This window comes from Hipposideros armiger, unplaced genomic scaffold, assembly GCF_001890085.2.
Source record: "Hipposideros armiger isolate ML-2016 unplaced genomic scaffold, ASM189008v1 scaffold_384, whole genome shotgun sequence".
Lineage (NCBI taxonomy): Eukaryota > Metazoa > Chordata > Mammalia > Chiroptera > Hipposideridae > Hipposideros > Hipposideros armiger.
Window position 1 is genome coordinate 1,723,358 of NW_017731734.1, and position 14,554 is coordinate 1,737,911.

A 14,554-nucleotide genomic window follows, 5' to 3' on the forward strand; every position below is an offset into this window, starting at 1 on the left:
GGACCTCCGCCCCTCAACTCCCTGGCCTCGGCCGCCGAAGGGGCGGGACAAGGCCTGGGATTGGCTGTGGTAAGCCAACCCTCTTCATTGTTGTCCATTCCCTGTCGCTGGCAGGGGCCTGCGCAGTGAGCCGACCGTGGGGGGCGGGAAGCGCTTCGGGGCTGTGGTGCCCATGTCGGCCTTAAGGCGCTCGGGCTACGGCCCCAGTGACGGTCCGTCTTATGGCCGCTATTATGGGCCTGGGGGTGGAGATATGCCCGTGCACCCACCTCCACCCTTATATCCTCCTCGCTCTGAACCTCCTCAGCCTCCCATTTCCTGGCGGGTGCGCGGGGGCGGCCCTGCTGAGACCACCTGGCCAGGAGAAGGCGGAGGAGGCGATGGCTACTATCCCTCTGGAGGCCCCTGGACGGAGCCGGGTCGAGCTGGAGGAAGCCACCAGGTAAGCTTTGCGCCCTCTGTCCCAGGAGATTCTGGTAGGGGGTTCTTTGGGGGTGAGGGCCATTGGGATTAGTATACCCCCAGAGTTCGTATTGGATCGGGTTTCATATTTGTTTTCCTTGTGAGGGGTTTGTAGATATGACTGGGATCGTGGGTGGGGAGATATGCTTGTGTTCTCTTCGCCCCTGCTTTTCTGCTTCAACCATAATAAATGTCTATTACCATTAAAAAAGAAAAAAAGATCCTGCTCTGATTTGCTAAGCTAAGTAGAGGATGCGGAATCTCTCGCCTGGGAACGATGTTGGGCTGAAGTGACCCGGCTCTGCTTTTTGAGCTCTAGCAATTTATCCTGCGTGGCTCGTCAGGCGTTCTCTCCCCACGAGAAGGGAGGTGGCTGCAGCCCCCGCCGTCATTCAGCAACCCCTTCCGCGGGGAAGGAATTTAGGAAGGGGAGTGGGAGGAATGTGGGCATTTAGCCCTTTGCCCCTAATGCTTTGCCTGGGATTGACCCAACGAATAAACAATGTTGGAAAGCACTTTTACGTGGATTGTTTTATTTAATCTTCGCGGCGACTGCAACATAAATGTCGTTACAGCGACCCTATTAAAGAACTGTTGACTCTGAGAGGTTAACTCAACTTGCTCAATATACTCGGACCTAAACGTTTCTTGTATTCTTGCCAGAAATATACAGTACTTCTGTTTTGTTAATGCAGTATTTTTCATAGAGAATTATTATACAATAAGGGGCACATCTTTCGTTCAGAAATTATAACGTCCTCATTGTTTGAAAATGTAATAATGAAATTCTCATACATTGCTGGTGAGAATGTAAAATGGTTCAGTGTTTTGTAAAATAGTTTGTCAGTTCCTCAAAACATTAAGCATAGAGTTAGTATATTACTCAGCAAGTCTGCTCTTAGATATACCGGGGGTGCCAAAAAAAATGTATACACGTTTTTAAGAGATGCTATCTGTGCTCAAGCAGTAGTTCGCGGTAATCAGAAGTGTCTGGATGCTGATGGTAACCACTTTGATCACCTCTTGTAATTAGTTGCAGAAGACAAATGCGACTTGTATTCATGTTTTGTTATTGGTATATATTGAGTATTAAAATTAATACCGTTTTTTCCTTTCTTAAAGTGTGTATACATTCTTTTGGAACCCTCTGTATACCCAAGAGAATTGAAAACATATGTCTACTAAAAACTTGTATACGCATATTCATAGCAGTGTTATTCATAATAGCCAAAAAGTGGAAATAACCCAAATATCCATCAACTGATGAATAGGTAAAATATGGAATATTCATACAATGAAATTATGTAGCCATAGAAAGGAATGAAGCATGGTACATACATTCTACAACATGGATGAACCTTGAAAACATCATGGTATGTGAACAAAGCCACACAGATAGACTGCATATTGTATGATTTCATTTATATGAAATGTCCAGAAAGAGCAAATCTATAGAGACAGATTAGTGCTTGCCAGGGACTGGGGGACTGGGGACATTGGGAATGATAGAGTATGGGGTTTCTTTTTGGGATTATGAAAATATTCTGGAATTAGATAGTGATGATGATTATACAACTTTGAATATACTAAAAACCATTGAATTGTACACTTTAAAAGGGTAGGTTTTATGTTATGTTATTTATATCTTTAAAAAATTGTATGAGAAAAAAACATGTAGTACTGAGAGGTTAATTATGAAGAGAGGTCCATATTTTATGTCTAAATCTGGAATAATTAGCCTGTGGGACTTTAATTCCGTGGTATATTAGAGTGATGAACTGGCCAATAAGTAGGCAAATTAGACTGAACATCAAGGGGAAAGAGGAGAGTACCACTAAACTGATGACTTCTACTTGGGCTTGCTGTATTATCAACACAAAAGTGTGTTTTCAGCGTGAGGTTAGAAAAGTTAAGATTTTAGTATTGTGTAGGTAGTTATAAGGTATGGTTGGAGCATAGCATGTACATAGGGTGCGTGATGGTGCTGGAGTAGTTAGAGATAAAGCTAGGATGTATAATGGACATTTGTAAACCATTTCAAGAGTTTATGTTTCAGATTGATGTTTCTGAAACTTGAAAAATATAGGATTGTAATTTATGCAGCCATAGAAAATTAATACAAAAGATATGCATGTTGCATATGTTTTTTTTCCAAATTCGTTTGCTTTTTAATTTTATTGTGGTTTTGATATATGTTTTACATTTTTTACATAATCAAATGTCAAACAAACAAACAAACAAAAGGTATAGGAGTCTTTTAAAACCGTACTACTCAAAGTGTGGTCCTTTGACCAGAAGCTTTGGTGTTGCTTGGAGGTTGTTAGAAATGGAGAATCTCCTGCTCCAGACTTACTGCTGCATTTTAATAAAAGCCCCGGGCAATTTGTTTGCGTGCTCCTGTTTGAGAAGCGCTGCTCTATAGTCTTGAATGTATTGAGATGACGTTGCAGTGAACCACGACGAAGCCTTGACTCTTTATTTTTACATATTTAAATATGGCAGGGGAAAATATAGAAATCTACCTCTCCCTGTTTTCTTTTTTTTAAAGGTTTTTTTAAATTGGGGTATTGGGGGGATGGGAACAGCGCTGGGGAATTGGGGGAAGGGGAACAGACAAGTTGCTGTCGTTTTGTTCTTCAGCCTAGTTGTGGAGGACGTTGCTTCACTGGCCCAAGTTGGCACCATCATTGCGCTCTTCCCGGGCGAAGCCGACCAGTCGCTGGCTTCTGGACGGCTGCTCACTGCGGCTGCTGGCCGCTCACGCTGGTTGCTGGCTACACATGGTAGCCCATGGCAACCCACTGCCATAGGGGCTGCAGCCTACGCCATCACTGGTGACTCAGGGCAGCCCAGCTCCAGGTTGACCTGTTGTTCAGCATCTTAGCTGTGGAGGGCAGTGTCACTGGCCCTCACATGTGGGATCCGAACCAGGGCCCTCTGGCGTCCAAGGCAGCTCTCAACCATTGCGCCACTCGGCCGGCCCTGTTTTCTATTTTTTTTTACTTGGTTAGCTATACTTGCAGAACTGTAGTTTGATCCCTGAACTAGCAGCATCTGCATTACCTAGGAGCTTGTTGGAAATGCTGTATCTCAGGCCCTGCCCAGACTTACCGAATAAAAATGTGCATTTTACCAAGATCTGTGGGTGATTTACATTTTCTTCCAGCAGTGGAAGACACTGATTGGATTATAATCTAATCTCGGAAGTGATAATACCATCATATTGGTCATAGAGACCAACACTGGTACAATGGGAGAGGCAAGATACAAAGTTCACAAGGGTGTGAATACCAGGAGGCAGGGATCATTGGGAGCCATCTTGGAGGAGGATTACAATGACAAGGAATGGGGAAACAAAGCTCACTTAGGCTCCCAGAGTAGTTCAGAAGAGAGGTAAAAGGGCATGTGTTCGAACATTGTCTGAATGTAGATAGGTTTTTTTCAACATTTTATCGTAAACATTTTCAAAAAGAAAAGTTGAAAGAATTGTACAGTGAATACCCATATATCCACCATCTATTGTAGATTCTGTAATTAACATTTATTAAATTTGCTTTATCACATCTCTTATTTTTTGGATGCATTTCAAAACAACTTGCATAGATTTGAAAGACATTTTCAAAAGTATATATCAAGGGCTGGCTGAGTGGTGCATTGATTAAGAGGGGCTTGGGATGCCAGAGGGCCCCGATTCGGATCCCACATATAAGGGCCAGTGACACTGCCCTCTACAGCTAAGATGCTGAACAATAGCTCAACCTGGAGCTGGGCTGCCATGAGTCGCCGTCGGCATAGGCGGCAACCCCTGCTGCAGTGGGTTGCCATGGGCTACCATGTGTAGCCAGCAACCAGCGTGAGCGGCCAGCAGCCGCAGTGAGCGGCCGTCCAGAAGCCGGCGACTGATCTGCCTCACCCGGGAAGAGCGCAATGATGGTGCCAACTTGGGCCAGTGAAGCAATGTCCTCTACAACTAGACTGAAGAACAAAACGACAGCAACTTGTCTGTTCCTCTTCCTCCAATTCCCCAGCGCTGTTCCCATCCCCCAATCCCCCAATAAAAATCTTAAAAAAAAAAAGTGTATATCAATTGGAAGTGAAGGAAAAACAAAAAGTGATTCTGAGGTTTTAGTATTTCATAGGATTAACAAGGAAGAGGAATAGGTTTTCATGGTTTAATTTTGTACCAAAAGAACTAGATGGTCAGCCAAGTGGCACGTTGGTTAAGAGCTGGCTTGGGACCCCACATTAGGGCCAGTGATGCTGCGCCCTTTACAACTAAGGTGGTGAACAACAGCTCGACCTGGAGCTGGGCTGCCATGAGTCGCCGGCAATGGTGTAGGCTGCAGCCCCTGCTGCAGTGAGCTGCCGTAAAACTACCATGAGTGACTGGCAGCCGGTGTGAGCTGTCAAGACCCTCTGTATGCGGCCATCCAGTGGCTGGCGACCGATCTGCCTCACCTGGGAGGAGCGCAATGGTAATACCAGTGTGGGCCAGTGAAGCGATGTCCTCCACAACTAGACCGAAGAACAAAAGGACAGCAACTTGTCTGTCCCCCTTCCCCGATTCCCCAACGCTGTTCCCCTCCCCCAATTCCCCAATAAAATCTTAAAAAAAAAAGAACTAGTGAGTGTCAGTAAAGGAGCTTAAAAAATATGAAATACCAAGACTTGGCAAGGGTTTAAGCACTTACTTTATTTCATTTCTGCTGGAAGCCAGTTAATCACTGTGGTTAGTCATGTGCCAAGCTTTGCATGCAATGTATGCGAATGCTTAAAGAGAAATTTGTGATTTTTCTGATTTTTTTTTTATGTCAAATTTTGGAGTTTTGTGGCATTCAGGAGTTGTCTGTGGGAACAAAACAATAGATGTGGGGGGGGGGCTCTGGAGGAAGATGGGGGCTGGAGATAACGGGTTGAGAGACATCAAATATAACTGAATTACCGAACTGGGTAATGTTACCGGGGAGATCTTTGAAAGCCTAGAATAGGTGACAGCGAAAGAGGATCCAAAAGAAGGCAATGAGAGATAATAACCAGAAAGATAGCAGGAAAATCAGGAAAGGCATGCAATGCAAACCAAGCAAGAACACAGTTATTTTGCAAGTAAGTGATATGAGAATTGAAAAGAAGTTGATTTGACAGTTAAAAAGATATTGTTCATTTTCATGGTGGGAGTTTTAAACAGTATTAAAGTAATGAATGGGAAATTTGGATGAGAAAACAGCGTAGACTGTACTTCCAAAAGTTTGTTAGTAAATGAGAAAGTAGTCATTTGCCTGGGAACAAGAATTGATGGGCGAATTTTTAGAATTAGGTGGCTTCGTATGTTTTGAAGCAGAGGAGAACAGTTGTAGATTGAGGGAAAAAAATGCTTACAAAAGAATGGAGCATGGCTTGGGAAGACTGGGATTAAGAAGTGAGGAAGAGTTGAGAAACCTCTTCCCAAACTCAAGAGAGCTAGAATAAATTTGGAATTAGAGGGGAGGGACATTGAGAAGTTTATAGTTCTTTGTGTCCTTTCTTCCTGAAGCAGGAGGTCATCTGAGAGTAAAGGAAGTGGGATGGGGTAAGCTGGAAACTTGATATGGTAAATGTTTGAATCAGGTGCTGGGGGAAGGGGGAAATTGTAGAGAAGCAAGGAAGACATTTAAATGAGATTAAAAATAAAAACTTTGTGGGGCCGGCCGAGTGGCGCAATGGTTAAGAACTGGCTTGGGATGCCAGAGGGCCCCGGTTCGGATCCCACATATGAGGACCAGTGACACTGCCCTCTACAGCTAAGATGCTGAACAACAGCTCAACCTAGAGCTGGGCTGCCGTGAGTCACTGGTGATGGCGTAGGCTGCAGCCCCTGTGGCAGCGGGTTGCCATGAGGTACCGTATGTAGCCAGCAGCCAGTGTGAGTGGCCAGCAGCCGCAGTGAGCGGCCGTCCAGAAGCCGGCAACTGATTTGCCTTGCCCGGGAAGAGCGCAATGATGGTGCCAACTTGGGCCAGTGAAGCAACGTCCTCCACAACTAGATTGAAGAACAAAACGACAGCAACTTGTCTGTTCCCCTTCCCCCAATTCCCCAATAAAAGTCTTTAAAAAATAAAAACTTTGTGATGATGGTCAGTACAGGAACATAAAGTGCTTTTTAGTGACTTTGGAATATGTAGCTATAAAAATAATTTATAATATACTTTTCTAATAATTTTTGTCTAATTCTTGTGAAAATATAAACAAATTTGTAAATGGATTTAGTAGCAGCAGTACTCAGATTCCTCAACTGTCAGATTTGTTTGGGCTGAGGTTATTTTTTGGAAGCCTATTGATAAGTCACTTTGTAAATTTAACCATATGTCCACTTTTTACAAAACTAGTTAGTTCTAAGATAAATATGAAAGGAGTTGACTCCAGCCTTCATTTGAGATTTAGGTATTTCTTCTCAAAAGAGAAGAAAGTAAATTTATTATTTCTTGTATAATTTTAATCAAATTTCGTTTGCCACCAAACTTGAACTCACGTTATTATCACTTGTGGAAACCTTTTATCATCTCTAATTTACATCATCTTTTATCACATTTTTTTCCTTTCAGAAAACAAAAAGTTTGGAAAGAGGCACATGATAAAATTGGCAACTTGGTTTTGATCAGGGATCAGCCTCAGCCAGTTTCCTGTGAAACCAAATGCTATTTCATAGAATTAGTATCATGTTATGCGGGCCATGAGCTACTGACTTTCATTGATACTGGGGATATTTTTAGATTGATCCGTTTTATCTGAAGAAGAAAAGCCAATCTTTTAAATTGACTTAAAGAATTAATAATTTTTACTATTGAGGACGTTCTTTTTTTCACTAAAAAAATCAGGGAATATTTATATGCTCTAAGTTTTACCTTTTTTTTTTTTAAAGATTTTATTGGGGAATTGGGGGAGGGGAACAGCGTTGGGGAATTGGGGAAGAGGGACAGACAAGTTGCTGCCCTTTTGTTCTTCAGTCTAGTTGTGGAGGATGTCACTTCACTGGCCCATGTTGGTATTATCGTTGCGCTTTTTCCGGGTGAGGCAGATGGGTCGCCAGCCTCTGGACAGCTGCTGGCCTCTGGACAACCGCTCACAGCGGCTCTTGGCAGCTCACACCAGCTGCCAGCTGCTCACGCTGGCTGCCAGCCACACACGGTAGCTTACTGCAGCAGGGGCTGCAGCCTACGCCATCACCGGTGACTCACAATAGCTCAGCTCCAGGTCGAGCTGTTGTTCACTATCTTAGTTGTAGAGGGCAGTGTCACTGGACCCCATGTAGTATCCGAACCGGGGCCCTACTGCTCAGAGCTGGCGTCCCAAGCCAGCTCTTAACCAACACGCCACTCGGCCAGCCCAGTTTTACCTTTTTAAAGGTATAGTTACGTGAATTTTGACAAATGCATACAGTCGTGTAACCACTACCACAATCAAGGTATTGATATTAATCTATTTTTTTAAAAGGACTCCTACATAAGATGGAAGATTTAATTTTCATTCATCTCTAAACCCCATAAAATTACAGAAAAGGAACTGTGTTTCTCATTTGTCTTTTAAAGTATCATTATGAGCTCATTTGTGTAACATGTATGTATTCAGTATTTTGAATGTGTTTCAATCAATCGCAGTCATTCTTTTTACTGCTTAAATTAGCCCATAGTATGCCGATGGGAGCCCCTCGTAGGCTACTAAGTCCTTTAGACGTAACCCATTGATTTTTGACACTTTCCTTGATGCCTGGTACAAGATGTGCCAGGCTCATTTTGTGTGTATTCTGTCCCAGACACATAATCAGCCATTGCTTTAAGAAATCTTGAATTTTTAAAAATTTTTTATTTTAGCTGAGAATTATATTTAGAAGCTGTATATGTCAGGATCCAAGCAGGAAAACAGAAGCTACACTAGATTTTTTGTTGGTTTTTTTTTTTTTTAGGAGAGAATTTCATTTAGGAAATTAGTTAAATGTGTATTAGAGATCTGAAAAGGCAGAAAGAGAAAATGGCAGTCACACAGAAGATAGTAACTGCAGGAAATAGCTGCAACTCCTAGAGCTGGGGAATAAAGAGGTTGGGGTTCTTACAACCTGGAAACTTGTAAGAATGGCCTGGTGAAGCTGGAACCCAGGAGGAGGCACTGTTTAGCTGATGCTGGTGCCTCTGAGTGGGTTCTGGGAAAATCAGAAGAATTTGGAGACTGCTGCTGACTGACTGCTACCTCCAGGTTGAAGGGCATTGCTGGTCTGACACTGATAGAAACTGCAAGCAAGCAAATAAACAGGAAGGAGCAAGTTCATTCTCCCCTCTAACTTAGTGCCTCTCTATTGGCAGAACTAAATAGTAAGCAAGTGGCAAAGGAGAAATATTTGCAGACTCTGAATCCTGCATCACAGAAGCTAATCATAGAATTTTGTGTTTGAGTGGAGAGACAATAGCTTAAAAATTAGTATGGAAGTTAAATTTGGGTCCTAGGTGTACTGATTGCTATTGTGTTGTCATTGCTTCTAGACCTTTTAATTGGACAGTTATAAACTAAGTATTTTTAAACAAAAATGAGTTCATATTTACATTAAATTTAACATTATAGGTTATTTTTACTTTTTTGTATTACTTTTCCTATTATATGGAAAATCTGATTTCCTAACAATATTAAGATAATTACAAATACTTGCAATAATAATCCTACAATAATATGTAAAATAAGTTCAAAATAAAGCCAGGTTCCAGTTCTGGCATGACAGTGTGAGGAGCTCCGTGGACCCAGTCTCCAGTAAAACTGGTGAAAATTATTTTTAAAAAATAACCAATTAAGTCTGTGGAAGTGGTCCTAGGAGATATAGCAAATGAAGAAACATTTATTTTAGAAAATTTACTCAAACTCAGTGACAACAGTGAGACTCTGTACTATTTGAACCAAGACCTACTCCATCCCTACCCCTCCCAGCTCAGTGAGACAAACTCCATTCCAGACTGGTGCAGCAAGAAAATGGCTTCTTCCCCCAGATTCCAGTCAGAGGGTTACCATCCTGGGAGAGACAGCTCACCAACGTTTCTCATCTTGCTTCCAGCTACTGTTGCCGAGGTCAAGATCCACGCAAGTGTGGCCAGGTTGTAGTGGTTCCCTTCCTTTGCCTCAGCTCTACTTGTGAGATGGAGGCTTTACCTTGGGCAGGGCACTGCTGAAAATACTGGGGTCTGATTACCCTTACTCTGGATTGAGAAGGCCCGAGGCTACTGCCTTTCCTTTCTACCCCAGGTGCTCAGCTCTTAAAGTAGGGGTGTTTCTCAGAGAACCATGCTGTTGTCCCCAGCCCAGCTCAGATATTTTATCTGGAGGCAGAAGCAGGCTGTGAAACAGGTGGCTCCTGATCTTTTCCCAAAGGAACTGTATTTGCAGCAGAGGGCAGGGAAGCTGAAACCTAAGGATGTTCTCAAAAACGAGGTTGTTGTGAAAGGTAGTTGGGAAGAAATTGTTAGATTCTTTGGAGAAATAGACTCAACTGTAGGCCAGCTGATTGGGTTGTCGGAAAAGTCATGACGCATGTTTGTGACTAGTTCATTTTTGGAAGTACTAGAGTCATTTGCATCTATGTTATTGCTATGCCATTGGACAGCTGGCAGTTCTGGCTTCATTGTAAAAAAAAATTGAGCGATTTAGTTGAGTTTTGAAGATTTTACAATAAGTTGAAGATGGAAGACCAAGCTGTGCATTTTTGCCATATTTTCCTGTTTTACTTCCATAAAGGGAAGAACGCGCATCAAGCTTGTGAAAAGTTGCATAAAGTTTTCGGTGACAATGCCCTACAAGAACGTCAGTGCCAATGATGGTTCACAAAATTCCGTCCTGGTGATTTTGATCTCAATGATTATCCTTGGTCAGGAAGGCCCACCAAGGTTGATGACAACAAAATAAAGGCATTGATCGAGTCAAACCCACGTTACATGACATGAGAGATTGCAGAAACATTGAACATCCATCATTCAAGTGTTCATGACCACCTGAAGAAGCTGAGATACGTAAGCAAGCTCGATGTTTGGGTTCCGCATGAACTCAAAGTTCATTTGACGCTGCGGATAAATATCTGCAATATGCTCATTAAACATTAGGAAAACGAACCTTTTTTGAAGCGACTGATAACTGGTGATGAGAAGTGGATTCTTTACAACAATGTGATGCGCAAATGGTCTTGGTCCTGATGTGATGATTTGCCTCAAACTACATCGAAAGCAGACATTCATCAGAGGAAGGTTATGCTCCCAGTGTGGTGGGATTTTAAAGGTGTCATGTTTTTCGAGCTCCTACCAAGGAACCAAACAATCAATTTGAATGTGTGCTGTCGGCAGTTGGACAGTTTGAACGAATCCATCATCCAGAAATGTCCAGAGCTCGTTAATTGTAAAGGAGTTGTGTTCCATTGTGACAATGCAAGACCACACACAAGTTTGATCACCCATCAAAAATTATTGGAGCTTGGATGGGATGTGTTGCCACACCCACCATACTCGCCTGACCTTGTGCTATCAGACTTCCACTTGTTTCGCTCTCTTCANTTGGCAGCTCAGCGGCTGCTCAGCTCGGGCTGGACTCGAACCGCTGTTGCTCAGAGCTCAAACTCTTGAGCGAGCTCTTAACCAACTGATCCACTTGGCCGGCTCCTTGGTTTCCTTAGTTTTTACCTAACATCCTTTTCCTCTTCCAAGATCCCATTCAGGATAGCACATGGCATTTAGTCATCATATCTCCTTAGGAGCCTCTTGGCTGTGACTCTTTCTCAGACTTTTCTTATTTTTGATGACGTTTACAGTCCTGAGAAGTACTGATGAGATATTTTGTAGGATGCCCCTGAACTGGGATTTGTCTGATGTTTTTCTCATATGTACACTGGGACTATGAGTTTTTAGGAGGAGGATCACAGAGGTAAGTGCCCTTCTCATCATATGTCAAATGGATATACTATCAACATAACTTACACTGTTGATGTTAACCTTAATCACCTGGCTAACGCTGTGTTTGTCAGGTTTCTCTACTATGGAGTTGCTCTTTTTCCCCATTTTTCAATATTGTACTCTTTGGAAGAAAGTCACTATAGGTAGTTTCACGCCTAAGTAGTGGGAAGTTATCCTCCACCTCCTTGAGAGTGTATATCTACCTAAATTATTTGGAATTTTCTTGCAAGGGAGATTTGTTTATTCTCTCTCAATAGTTTAATCGATCAAATCAGTATGGACTCATAGATTTTTATTTTATACTTTTGTTATGACCCAATACTACCTTATTTATTTTGTTGCTCAAATTGTCTTGCTTTGGCCATTGGGAGCTCTTTCAGTTGTGTCTTTTTGACATACTCCCATCATTGTGTGGCTTCTTTTTTCTCTCTTACTTTCTGGCACTACAAGATTCTCCAGGCTCATCTTGTATATTTCCTGTTCTAGTCCTAGAATCAGTTATTTCTCCAAGAAGCCCTGGTTCCTCTTATTGAAGAATGGTATTGAAGCCAAATTTGGGCTCCATTGTTTGTCTTTTCACTGTTGTATTTTAAGAATTCTTTCTTAAGTATCTTTTCTAGATACTAGTTCTTTGTTGGATATGTGGTTTGTAACTATTTTATCCTAGTCGTTAGCTTATCTTTTCATCCTCTTAACAGCCTTTTACACAGCAAGTTCTAAATTTGATGAAATCCTATTTCTTTGTTTTTACTTTTTTTAATAAATTTTATTAGGGAACAGTGTGTTTTTCCTGGACCCATTCAGCTCCAAGTCAAGTCATTGTCTTCGTCAGTCTAGTTGTGGAGGGCACAGCTCACTGGCCCATGTGGGAATTGAACCAGCAACCCTGGTATTATGAGCACTGCATTCTAACCAACTGAGTCAACTGGCTGCCTTGTTTTTCCTTTTAAGGGTTGTACTTGATGTCAGATCTCTAAGAACTCCTTGCTTACCCTCAGTTCCTAAAGATTTTCTTCTGGTTTTTTTTTCCCTAAAAGTGTTATATTTTCATTTGCATTTGCTACATTTACATTTACTCAATCTGACAACCCTAGCCAAGAGGAAATTAAGGCTTGATGGAAACCTACCTCTATGGGCTAGAGGAGAGCACCTTACTGCATAGCTTAAGCTGAAGTTATCTGGTATTCAGTTCTCAAAACAAACAGCCCTCTGGGCCGGCCGAGTGGCTCAGCTAGTTAAGAGCTTGCTTGGGAGCACCAGCTCTGAGCAGCAGGGCTGCGGTTTGGATCCCACATTGAGGGCCAGTGATGCTNACACCCACCATACTCGCCTGACCTTGTGCTATCAGACTTCCACTTGTTTCGCTCTCTTCAAAACTCCTTGTGTGGTATAACGTTCAATTCAGATGAGGCTGTAAATGAGCACCTTGTTCAGTTTTTCACAAATAAAGACAGGTCCTTCTACGAACGAGGAATTATGAAGCTCACTGAAAGATGGCAAAAGGTTATTGAACAAAACGGGTAATATATCATTGATTGATCTTTGCTCTTTATATAAATAAATGATGTTTGAAAAACAGACAAAATACTTCATGACTTTTCCGAAGACCCAATATATCAGTTTCTGATAGGGAGTTAGTTGTAGGCTGCCAGCAGAAAGTTTAGCCATAACAGAGAGTAGAGGAATATGAAAAAGTAGTGTGGGGCCAGGCAAAGAAGTTGAGTATTGAAGATGTATGTATTTGAGGTAAAGTTTAGTAGTAACATTTTCAAGTTTCAAAGTTGTTGAAAAAAGTAAATACTACTTTGGGTAACAATGGCAAAAAACTATAATTGTGCTTCACTAATTAAATTAGTAGTGATGGGATTAGTGATTGGAGAGGGAGAGAGGAGTCTAGTGTCTCTGATTTTGCTAATCATCTTGATGTAGTAGAATTCCTTTGTATATTATTTGGCCTGGTAGCATTGTCACAACGCATAAGAACAGGCTTTTACTAGATAGTCAATAATTACTTTGTTTTAAGGCATATGACTTCCCATATAGCTGCAATTTAAAATGAGTGATTTTATAGCAGGTTCTATTGCTTTTATCTATTGCCTTATTTCTTTTTTGAAATATACACCTGACTCTACCAACTTTTCAGAATGATGTAAGAATGTTAGTAAAAGTGAATTTCTTTTCTTTCTTTCTTTTTTTTTTTAGGAACAGCCACCGTATCCTAGCTACAATTCTAACTACTGGAATTCCTCTGCCCGACCTAGGGCTCCTTACCCGAGTACATATCCTGTAAGACCGGAAATGCAAGGCCAGGTATGGTCTGAAATTGACAGAATTTCTGAATTTTTTTTTTAATGAATTGATTTACTTTTAGAGCCTACGGAAGTTTCATAGTAATGATGCGTGGATTTTTGTTATTTAGTGGACTCTATCTTTAAATCATCTTAATGTTTTTAGCTCAGCGATAAGGAAGTATCTAGGCAAATATTATACCTATACAAAGGTAGCTTGAGGCATAATAGCTTATTTCTCAGGACCTGGAAACAACAAATATAAAAATTTGATTTAAAAAAATATATAATTGACATATAACATTATATTAGTTTCAGGTGTACAGCTTAATAATTCAATATTTATATGTATTGCTAAATGATCACCATAATCAGTAGTTAACATCCATCACCACACATAGTTACAAACTTTTTTCTTGTGATGAGACCTTTTAATATTTACTTTCTTCACAACTTTGAAGTATACAATATTGTTAACTATAGTCACCATGCTGTACATTACATCTCCAGGACTTACTGTATTCCCCATGTATAAGACGCATCCTTTTTCAAAAAATTTGGGGTCTAAAAACTGGGTGAGTCTTATACAGTGGTTGTAGGTTTTTTTAACTTGCATTTCCTGCTTTTTCGCACTTGTTGTCTTTGCGCTCATTGTTTCGCACTTGTTACCAGTATATTACGGTAGGTTACGTTTTGCCATGCTCTGCCCAGAAATGGCTCAGAAAAGATTTTTGTACAGTGCTGAATTCAAGTTAAAAGTGATCCAGTTTGCAAAAGTGAATGGAAATCGTGCTGCTGAACATAAGTTTGGTCCTCCTCCAACTGAGAAAACAATCCGAGACTGGCTACGGGAAGAAG

At 41.4% G+C, this 14,554-nt stretch overlaps 1 protein-coding gene across 1 annotated transcript in view; it reads left to right on the forward strand.

Moving 5' to 3' along the window:
* Positions 1-130: 130 nt before the first annotated feature.
* Positions 131-14,554, forward strand: part of DDHD2 (DDHD domain containing 2) — a 64,363-nt gene continuing 49,939 nt past the window's right edge. Inside the window, exons 1-2 of the mRNA XM_019662960.1 lie at positions 131-442; positions 13,611-13,718. Of these exons, the coding sequence (XP_019518505.1) occupies positions 173-442; positions 13,611-13,718 (378 nt within the window). The 5' untranslated portion in view covers positions 131-172. The remainder of the gene's footprint in view (positions 443-13,610; positions 13,719-14,554) is intronic.